This window comes from Erpetoichthys calabaricus, chromosome 10 (assembly GCF_900747795.2).
Source record: "Erpetoichthys calabaricus chromosome 10, fErpCal1.3, whole genome shotgun sequence".
NCBI lineage: Eukaryota > Metazoa > Chordata > Cladistia > Polypteriformes > Polypteridae > Erpetoichthys > Erpetoichthys calabaricus.
The window spans coordinates 90,264,434-90,276,302 of NC_041403.2; the positions used below are offsets into that span (position 1 = coordinate 90,264,434).

Below are 11,869 nucleotides of genomic sequence, written 5' to 3' on the forward strand. Positions count from 1 at the left end.
CTACAGTGCTTTCCTTTAGAACTACAATAAAACAAAGGTAATTGTTCAGAAATATTAAAAACCTGGCAATGATTGATGGTGAACAATGCCAATCGATCCCGAGCAGCGTCTGCCTCAGGTAGACACCCATTTCCCGACGCCTAGGATCTCTACCTATAGGACGTGTCACGTGGTACAGGCGGTACAAATAACTTGCTGTGAAGTAGCCGAGGCCGAGCCAGGAGAACCCACTTCTAATGGGAGATTATCGCAGACTGCGGCAGTTAACGCTGCTACAAGGACTTTACTATTTTTGAAGATTGTTACGGTCAGCCAAATCGTATTACGGATATCTTACGTATACTTGTTTGCTGCTGGGTCGCACTGCGCTATCTGAATTGAGTTTCAAGAAGGTCTTCGCTTTTTGCATCACATTCGACGTGTCCTGTAAGTAGCTGCCTGATGTATCTTATGAAATGACTTATCTTCCGACTGCTCTTATCTATTTAGATAATGCTCTGAGGGGTTTTGGATGAAATTTCTATTAGTTTTGTGCAAGCAGTTATCAATATTGCAATGTTCTTTGTATGATCTGCGATTAAACTGTCTCTGATATGATATAGTTTTATCTGGTACTGACGAGGATGCAGTAAGAGTTTAATACCATATACCTCGTAGTTGAAAGTGGAACGGTGCGATATCAATATTTTAAATGTGTGTATAAAAAGTGTAAAAGTAAGGCATTTGTATTTTTTCAGTATTGTGTGCGCTATGCAAAGTGTGAATTTAATACTGAAAAGCACTCTTATACAATTAAGGAATAGAGACTCGTGCTGCTTATATTCGACTGTATACATTACATTTTACAGATACTTTAGAAGTTTTGACAAATACAGGAGGATTGCTTCATAAATAAGATAACACATTTAGTGTATTTTTAAGGATGAACACGACAAATTGAAAAGCTACATATTTTATGTAAATATTAATAAAAGTATGAATATCCAAGAAACCAATGTGTATTTTGTATGTCCTTGCCTTTACAGGTTGTATCGAGTTTAGAAGCACAAGACGCCTTGTTTATTCAACACTGCGTTTCAAGGAGTTACATCTCAGTTGACAGACCCGAAAACGCTGGGAATACTTATTGCCAAAGGAATACACCGTTCGAATCAACAGGAAAAAGTGATCACTGTCTCCGGGATGTATCAAAGTTTGGCTTTAGCATCAAACCACGGTCAATCCGCTTATCCACATGATACGGGGAGCTATATTCACTCAACGGGCAATTCTCCTGTGTATGTCCCGACCACTCGGGTCCCTTCAATGCTTCAGACACTGCCCTACCTACAGAGCTGCGACACTGCTCATCAGACGCACTCCATAACTAACCACCACGGCTGGCCGCAGGCTGGAGCCGACAACTCTGCGTTTAACCCAGGCAGCCCTCATCCTTCCTCCGGGTTTTCTTACTCACACAGCCCTCCAGTCAGCGGAAACGTAACCAGAGAAGGATCGTACCAGAACCCCTTGGTGATCAGCAATGGGAGCCGTGTGGAGCAATACAGCAATGCCTTAGTCCGCTCTGTCAGCGGGTCTTATTCTAGCCCCTATCACACCTACATGACACCTGATGTGGCCTCATCGTGGGCTGCTGGACATTTTGAGAGTAGCATGATCCACAACCTTCAAAGCAGACAGGCCGGACTGGCCGGAAGGCGACCCAGCCTAGGTATGAGTAACTAACAATGCTTTATTTTTTTTTCTATCTTTTTATCTATCTATCTATCTATCTATCTATCTATCTATCTATCTATCTATCTATCTATCTATCTATCTATCTATCTATCTATCTATCTATCTGTCTGTGATCTTCACAGGTATGTATATTATTTAGTTAACAGTTGTAATAAATCGAACATGAACTTAACCAAGATGGCAAATCAAAACCTCGGTCGCTTTGAATTAAGTGTGACACTTTTGGCTTAAACTTTACTGACTGAGTCACCAACCTGATATGTAAAAAGGGACAGCAGCTTTTTCAACAAAACAAATAAGCAGGGACTTCTAGGGTTACTAGATTTGTTGATACAAAGCTCCTTTGTCGTTTAGGAAATTCACCTTTTCTAGTTAAAACTATTTTTAAAACACATACAAAAGAGAACTTCAATAGTCTTTTTAGAAGGGTATGTGGTTCAAAGTGGTCTTTATTTCAATTGTAAATAAAAATGTCAAGGGTTGATTAGAATACAATGCTTGTTACTTTGATGCGTTTGCAGAAGTTAAAAGGAGTCGCATCTGTGTTTTCATACACCCCACCATTACTATCGCGCTCTCGGTACCAGTCTCCATCATTAATATATACTTTTTGACAAACAAAGCTGACATCCATTACAGTATGTGTGTCTTGTGACTAATAGGCGAGTTTGTGTGGACAGTAACCGTTCTAAAACAGCAAACTCAGAAGACTGAAATATTACAAATTGTGTTGATTTATATAACTGTAAATAAGTATTTACAGTATGAACAGTATAACCAGAATATTTGCGTTATTAACTTTACGGGAAGTTCCGCAAGCTTTTAGCCGTTGAAATATCTGGGATATTTTGAAGCTTGTGACGCTTTTGTTGTCTACAGATGTAAATGAACGTATATCAGAAAAAGAAAAATGATATTGTATTTATTTGACTTAACTTTCCCAAACATCATACGGTATGTGTTTCAGCGCTGGAGCACAGTCGAGTATTCACTCGTCACACATGTTAATAACTTGGTATTACAATGTAGCAGTGACACATTAACTGGTTTACAGGTTATTTTTAGTTTTATTTTATTTATTTTTTTTACATCTTCTTATTGGCAAAAGAAAAGCAGAAGGGAAAACAGTATAATTTTGTTGTTTTAAACACTAGCTGTTATCAGGTTTACTGCAGTGAATCAAACGAGCTTATCTTTATAGTAAGAGGAATGTAAACAGTATAGATGTTTTGGACAGTCATATGTTTTGGGAGACTTTTTTGGTTTTGTATTCTGCTTTTCAATATTATATGATTATTTTTTTTTCTATGGTGCTATTTAAGATATAACGTGTATCTCGAAGCATGCAGTACAGAACGGGGTGCTCGTTTTGATTTTGTATGATGATAAACATAGCTGGATAGAAAACTATATATTCAGAACCAATACGGACTTTTAGAATATTGGGCTAATAATTTTGCTATTTGGTGTAACATTACGAGATCAAATTTTATCACAAAAACAGTGATGTAGTAGTAGTTGTTGTTGTAATAATAATAATAATAATAATAACAATAATAAAAATAATAATATGCGCGGTTATGCATCATTGTGTACAGTATAAAGGTACACTTTTGAAAAATGTTTAATTCATTTGTGGAACTTACACTTCAAACTTATATGCAAAAAGTTTAGAAAAGTGATGCGAGTTAATTAAGCATTTTTAAAATATTATTTTAAGGCAACATTTCAAAGGAACTAATTTCAAACTTTTAATAGCCATGCGCTTTAAAGAGGATCATCATTGCTAAAACCAAAATGTAAAAAGTACAGACACCCTGGCCCAAGGGATTTCCTTTATGGGTGTCTGTATTTTGTCATTTAGGCACAGTCCGAGGTGTGATTGATATTAGAAACGCTGGATCAGAAAGGCGTTTAAATCACCATTAGACATTCCGTCTCTCCCAATACCCGCCTGCGTGTCGCCGCAGACCTGCAAACCACAGAACCGAGAAAAATCGCACATGCCGTTCTTCACCTCGGCAAAGGACTCTCCAATCCACCTTTTCCAGCAAAAATCCTATATTTATGTTTTGATCACTTCTTATGCATTATATGGCATACTTAATGCATTCAATAAAGCAGACGCTTAGATTAATAAAGCGGTCAAATACGAGGAGCGTTTTGGAAGCTAAAATAAACTTTCTGTACATTATTGCTCTCTTGACTTCAGTATACACGTGCCACATGTAAATTAAAGACTCATTGCACAAATTCTTAAATTACTAATCGCTGCAAACAACAACTTTACTGTTTATGACACGCGTGTAATAATATTGTTAATTTGATGCAACATTTCAGTGGTAGGGAATATGTTAGTTCAGAAACGTACAACTGATTTGGTGGATTTGTGTCATTAATAAAAGTGATTAAATGTTTTATTGGTATTAAAGACAATGCAATATTTAAGAAGACTATTATATGAGTGGTATTGTATAAAAATTGTAAAAATATAACGGTTGTATTTAAAACAGTTTAAAATAATGCAAATTTACAAATCAAACGCAGTCGCCTGTAAAAATATATCGGTAACAATGTTTTGTGTAAAGGCAGAGTTTCGGACGTAGTTTCTTCATACAAGAGTAAACCTTTTTACGGAAAGTGCATTTCTATATGATGTGCAAGAAAAAAACTTGTGTAAGTTTGAAATTTCATAAATATTTAATAAAATTCATATGTGACAGCTAACGATTAAATTACTAATTATTTTTTAATCTTTTAGAATTGCTTGAAGAGTTTCCTGGAGAAGGCCGAGAATGCGTGAATTGCGGCTCCATCTCTACACCACTCTGGAGGCGTGATGGCACAGGTCATTACCTCTGTAACGCCTGTGGTCTGTACCACAAAATGAACGGGATCAACAGGCCACTAATTAAACCACAGAAAAGACTGGTAAGGCGAATAGTCACCCTTCAGATTTTTGGATAGCTATTTATGTTTTAGCATGTTGAAGCATGAAGTAATTATGCTGATTACTTCAAAAAGCCATGCGTGCCCTATACTGCAAGTTTAGTTTTGTCTTCGAAAGAGACCTGTAAAAACATTTAGTGATCCTTTTTGTATCGACTAATGGTGGTAAAACATTGTGAAGGTTCATTCAGAAATTGCTATGAGACAATAAATAAAGTGCGTTTAACATTGTAGCAATTAATCCTCCGTTTTAGAAGCAAAATAAAATAAAATAACGTTTGTACTACTGCTACTTTTAAAACTACTGCTATGAAAAACAGAGGGGAGGCCGAACATTTTTCACCCACCGTGGAAGTAAGAGAGAGGGTGGTTAATTATTGGACCTATGATTTACACTAACTTGTTGACTGAGGCCACAAAAATGTCGCCATAAAGAAGTTGTGTAAACCTGGGCATATCTTGTGAGCGACATTGTTCTCTCTGAAATAAAACGGAAAATCAATGCTCAATACAAAGTTCAACAGCTTCCTTTAAGAGGTCAGGTCTGTATTTAGCCATAATATGAAACATCGTTTCTATGTGATGCAGTATTTAACAGCTTTACTTTAAAACTTTTAATTCATTGATCCATATTTTTTCAGTACAACTTAAAATGTATTGAATAGCTTTTAAGGAAGAAAATATTAACGTGAATCGCACAGTAATATTAAAGAAACACAATTTTCTGATTTTTGTGCATGTTTGAAATTGTTTTTATACAGACAGTGTGTCTTAGTGGACAGGGATTTGGACTTCAGACCCTGTAGTTGTGGGTGCAAATCCCGTAACAGGCACTGCACTTGTGACCAGCAGCAAGTCACTTCAACTCCCTATTCTTTAATTAAAAAGGACATATGATCAATTGTAACATAAATTTTGTAAGTCGCTTTGGATAGGGGTGTCAGTCAAAAAACTAATATCAATATTCTTTAAAAAAAGAAGGCAAAACTTGATTTAGAAGATGAAAAACACTCACCTAAAGTTAACGTCCAGAAAACTCAGTTTTGGAGAAACACGCTTGTTTACGGTTCTCACTTTTGCATTATCTTCTACATTCTTAAAAATAATGGGTCTTTAATGGCACTTTATAGCTCTTTACTGGGTTGTATGGTTTATTGTAGAACTATTGCTTGACAAAGCATCATTTCATTCTGGGAAGGTTTTTTTTTGCATATTAAATTAGTTCTTTGTGATTTGAAAATCTATGTAAAAAACGTAAATCTTTCATGTGTGATATTCTAGCCGGAGACTAACGGATTACGAAAACCTGGATTTAGCCTGTGTTGTTGTATGCAAGAGTCTTTTTAACACTATGTCCCATTGGTGTTTCACAAATCTGTTACCATCTATCCATCCATCCATCCATCCATCCATTTTCCAACTCGCTGAATCCGAACACAGGATCACGGGGGTCTGCTGGAGCCAATCCCAGCCAACACAGGGCACAAGGCAGGAACCAATCCCGGGCAGGGTGTCAACCCACCGCAGTGTTACCATCTACTCCATGGTTATTTACTGCATGGAGCCTGCTAATATATATGAAAAAAAAGTTCTTTCGGAAGCTTTCATGTGAATGGGTCTTTTGGCAATCAAAAATGATTCCCCTATGGCATCGCTCTGACGAGCCACTCAGGCACCTTTATTTTTAAGAGTGTACCGCCTTTTCCGAAACGACTCTCTCAGAAGTCATATAATAATATTATAGTAGGGAATAAAATAAGAAAGTTTTCACAACATTAGCACAGTATCCCTAGGGATTATTTTACCGTACAGTTAAGTAAAGAGGAACCACTCTGAATTATGAAAAAATAAAACTTCAAAGTCAGAGACATTTTCTAATTTGAAGATGCGCTGGACTAATTGGGTCAACATTTTTCACCTTAATGGAACAACTAGCTATATACATTGTTTATTGTTTATATTATTAATATTGGTTCTCAGTTTTGGGATTCAAATTACTCAATGAACAGTAACGATTAAAATATGCATTTTGATTGATGAAGGTGATTAAACATGGCTAGCGATTTCTAGACCCTGACATTTTTCTTGCCATTCATATTTCAGCAGACCTCCTCGAGACGCGCCGGTCTGTGCTGTACGAACTGTCACACCACCACCACCACGCTATGGAGACGAAATGCAGAAGGGGAGCCAGTGTGCAACGCCTGTGGACTGTACATGAAACTTCATGGGGTAATGGTTCATCTTTAAGCGTCTTGACAAGTTAATTTAATGAAATAAAATATTTCGATAGCAAAGACACGCGCCACTAACTGAGAGCAGGGCAAGTATGAAATACTCTTAAAAAAGAGGTGGAGACTTAGTGAGAACGCGAAAAAATAAATACTGTAAAGAAGTGAATATGTGACAACTCGCATTTTAACGACACGATACAGAGTAGGTTTTTCATTATACCCGTAATTTTCATGTCAGCGTTTCAAATGGTTTATAGTGTTATTTACGAGGTAAAAAATAAAAAAATAACCAAAACAGTAAAACAATACTTTAAAACGTAATTCAGCGATTCATTCCAATAATCAATATGATTGTTTTACTAATTTTGCAGTAAAACTTTTAAGATTATTACTGTAAAACAGTAGATTGTATAAATGCTTATACTGTATATTGCTATGTCATTTTTAAAGAAGAACCTTCCCTTCCGACAAGCTGCGTTAAAATGGTAAAACCTGGAGTCACCTCCGTGCAGGGAGAACCGTGGGATCTGTGGGCTTCATTTCACTTCTGTCGACAGCTCACTTACTGTGAATGTGTCACATACACATTGAACAACACAGTAAATATAATTTAGGCGCAGGAACATTTTACAGTACTGTGCGTTATGCTAAACACTAAATACCTGTAAAGTATTCATGCGTGTGCAGAGGAATATCCAGTGTAATACACAAAAGAAAATGTTTTTCCTTTAAACGTTATGTCAACGTTTAGACGGGACACACTTTTTTTAAAATTAACGTTAAATATTTAGTCTTTATGATATTCAAGGAACACAATTAATATAAAATATATATTTAAGTCTACACCTTGTTTTTAACATTGATTAAACAGTCAAATAAATGCATACACGTTTACCTAAAAACGTATCAATATTTAATATTAATATAATTAATATTTAATTTATTGTGATACCATCTGATCCAGACTCAGCCTTTGAGCACATTGTAGTTTTAAGAAATAATTCCCTTCAAAAATGGATAAGGTTATTTCTGTGATATACAATTAATGGTTAAAACTGTAGCAAGGAAGTAAAGCACTTAGTGCTGCAGCCTTACATCTTCAGGAGACCAGGTTTACATAATTTTCTTGTCACGTTTTATGTGGATATTGCACATGTATACTGTATATGTCATGCATAATAGTTTAATTGGCTACTTTAAAGTGATCAAAAAACTAGCTGTGAGAGTTTGTGTTACTATTACCTATATGATAGGCTGCCACCATATGATAGGCTGCCACCTCATCTACAGTTGGCCTTGAATCCAAAGCTGCCAGGATAATTTTTGATTTCCTGAAATTCAAAAGTCTGATCAAGCAGATTCAGGAAATGAACAGAATGATAAAACTTTACAGTATATTATACAGCTGTTAGTGTATTCTAAATTAACGAGGGGTTTGTCAATTTCCGCTTGGATTAATAAAGTATATCAAACCAAATCAGACTAAATTAAAAACAAGTTTTTGCGATAATTATAATTATTTAGCACATGGTTCAAAAGTATTTCTTCATTATTGATTTTTAGGTCCCAAGACCTTTGGCCATGAAAAAAGAAAGCATCCAAACACGGAAACGAAAACCGAAAAATATGAACAAATCTAAGAGCTCAACAGGTGAGGCCATTTGTATTTCTAACAAAGTCCTGAATTTTAAATAATAATAATAATAACAACAACAACAACAATAATAATAATAATAATAATAATAATAATAAATAATAATAATAATAATACACTGATTATTTTTTACTTATTTTTGTTTCAGGTTCTTCCACTACTGGTACAAGTTCACCCCTACCAATGAATAATTCAGAAAAAGCTTCCACTATTAAGAGTGAGCCCAGTATAGCCTCTTCACCATTTCCAGGTCAAACTGTAGTTTCAGTGACACAGGTAAGCTTTTACTTTGGCTAATAAGTGTTTCTATTAAGCCGGAGCACTTCTGACATTGTACTGGGAATTCTGCCCCCCTAACCACATAACAATATGGGTTCTCTGTTTGATTATGTTAATATAATAATATATAGTTGATGGTTCTATCCACTGACACACTGTGGGGCTCCAAGCTAGTTATACGTCAGTTGTGAAAATATTTGTAAACAGATATGTATGTGCTTTGTGATGGCATTACCTATAAAATAGAGCAATATAAAATACATTTTTCTGCAGATGGAAGGTTTAGTATTGAGACAACATGGATGGACCAGAGGAAAATATTTATTTAAAAAAATTCAGACATTCAAACATCCTTCTTTCTGTTGATCAAGTTTCAATACTGCTTATCCTGTTCAGAATTATAAGGAGCTGGTAGCTATTACTGAATTATTGAATAAACTTACATGGGCTGGGTTGCAATCCATCACAAGGCATACACAATCAGTAGGCCAATTTACAATTGCACATTAAGCTAACATATACAGTAAATCATTGAGATATGTAAGAAAACTGAAGTACTTGGATTAAAAAAAAATCACATATGGTTAAAATGTGCAACTCCACACAGGCAGCTCCCAGGTCTGTTGTGCAAATTCAGGACACTGTAACTGTGAGGCAGCAGTTCTAACCACTTTGATGATTTGGTGTTTAATCTAGTAATGCTTACCACTATAATACTACTACTAGTACTACTGCTACTACTACTACTACTACTAATAATAATAATAATAATTATTATTATTATTATATTAGCAACAATAATAATAATAATATCATTTATTGGATATGTTGTAGTGGAATGTGAATTGTTACCTCACAGTGCATGGTAATTTTCTTTAAATATTCAGGTATGTTTCTTCCAAAAATCCTGTCTTCCTGCCATAAATAAAGACTAGCTATACCGATCAAATATTATTTCTAAACTCAATTTGTGTGTGCTTTACCATGGATATGGCATACTATCTAGAGGTAAATCCTGCTTTGAGGACACTTCTGCAAGCAGAATTTCAGTTCAAAACCAGGTATAGACAGAGATGAGGGATGGAAAGAACATTTATAATTTTAGATACAGAGGCCAAAATATATAATTGAAAAATACATTAAACACATATTCTCTGTACTGTACGATACATTTTCCCTGAAGTTGTAAAAGTGTGACTCCTAAGACTCTTAAGCTTAAAGGTAGCAATAATTTCCCTGTAGATGATAAATATTCTAAAAGATCCTAGATATCTACTAGATGAAATGTTAAGAAACTACTAATTTTTACGAAATTGCGAAGAAGCTGTATTTTACAAGTTGGCATTTTATGAGCACAACAAAAATCACAATATAAACAGTATGCAATGTCAGTTGAAATAAATATTTCATTGTTAAAGATAATTCATTAAATGTTGATTGTGTGTAATGTGTCTATTTACATATAGTGATTTGTTTATCTGTACTTCTAATGAGTGGCTTGCTGAAAAGTGTATATCCAAAATAAACAATCCTTTCACCATTAATGTCTAAGGTCTCAATCTGTAATAATCCAGTACTTTTGATCATGGGACTAGCATTTTCTGTGACGTTCAAAAAGAAAGAAAGAAAAAAAAACCCCAGCAGGTTATTTAGAAAGTTAGATGACTTTGGTTAAGGTGAACAAGAGTGTGTGGTCTGCTCTAGAATGGAATCACATCTTGGGATGGCTTCAACCCTAACCCTGTTGTCAGGACAGCCCATGCAGTGCAAATGGTTGTTTTAGATTTGTGCTACTTATAGAATACTGATTCTTTCCTAGTGCATGCATTGCCTAATATTATTTGTGCCATGTTTTTATTTCCTTACACTGGCTGCTAACAAAGTTTCATTGTGTGGATTACATTTATTGACAAGCAATACAAAATGTATTTGAATTTCAAAAGAATAGCAGTTATTACATGTTTAAACTATTTTCTATCATGCAGTTCTTGCTAATGTCTGTAAAGATAATTTATATTTTATTTTATTTTTTCAGGGATCATCTCATGTAGATGAACTCGGTGGTCATTCTGAGCTCAAATTTGAGGACTACCACTTCACAGCTGCCTCCCTTGCCCAGCAGACTGGCTTATCAGGCTCTATGAGACAGGACTCATGGTGTGCGATGGCATTAGCATAAGGACTTGTGTCTGCAAGGGCAGAAAAATGGCTTCCAGCCTGCTGTGGTGCTGGTCTCCAAAAAATAACTACCTATGGACTTCTATGATGAAGCAGCTGATGTAAATTAATTGTTCAGTTTCTAAATTTGATTGTACCAGATCACGTGTGATGAAAGATAACACTAATTTAATTTTTTTTTCTAGTAAAACATTTGCATTATGTGGTACCTTGGTGTCTTCATAAATCTTAATTTAGTAAAAGTATGGGAACACATACACACCCATTTATATTAGGCCAATATATGAGAGTGTGTGTGTATTTGGAAAAAAATATCTCCCATTGATTTTTTTCTTTTTTTGTCTTAAAGTGCAATTAAGGTCGCTTTTAAAAATGACTTAAAAAATGGAAGCTTCTGATAAATTTGTGGATATGTAAAAACAGACTTATCTGCTGTATTTTATTAAAAATATAATGTTATTTTATTGTCCTTTGAATATTTTGAATTGAAATTGTTTTCCTTTTAAGTAATTTTGACAATCCATTTCAAAATTAAATACATATTCATAAAGGTGGCTGAAGAAACACGGACATTTCATCACAAATATTGTTCAACAATTTTAACCGTCAATAAAAATATTTCTAATAAAGACTCATATTTATTCTCCCTGGATTAGTTTCATGTTTTGCTGTCCCATTTGTCACTGGAGTTGGTGGTCTTTGCAGAACCATAGTTTTTTTTATTCCTTATTCAAATTCTGATTTTTGTTTAATTTTACATTTAGTCTGATCAAAGATACTTACTTGCCTCGCAGTTAGGAGACCCGGGTTCGCTTCCCGGGTCCTCCCTGCGTGGAGT

The 11,869-nt window shown here is 35.0% G+C and overlaps 1 protein-coding gene across 1 annotated transcript; it reads left to right on the forward strand.

Annotated features, from left to right (window-relative positions):
• The first annotated feature begins 257 nt into the window (after window positions 1-257).
• gata5 (GATA binding protein 5) lies at window positions 258-11,668 on the forward strand. The gene is made up of 7 exons (XM_028810596.2): window positions 258-426; window positions 1,026-1,711; window positions 4,499-4,668; window positions 6,790-6,918; window positions 8,484-8,571; window positions 8,723-8,850; window positions 10,889-11,668. The coding sequence occupies exons 2-7, from the start codon at window positions 1,183-1,185 to the stop codon at window positions 11,030-11,032; spliced, it is 1,188 nt and encodes a 395-aa protein (XP_028666429.1). The 5' UTR covers window positions 258-426; window positions 1,026-1,182; the 3' UTR covers window positions 11,033-11,668.
• The last annotated feature ends 201 nt before the right edge of the window (window positions 11,669-11,869 follow it).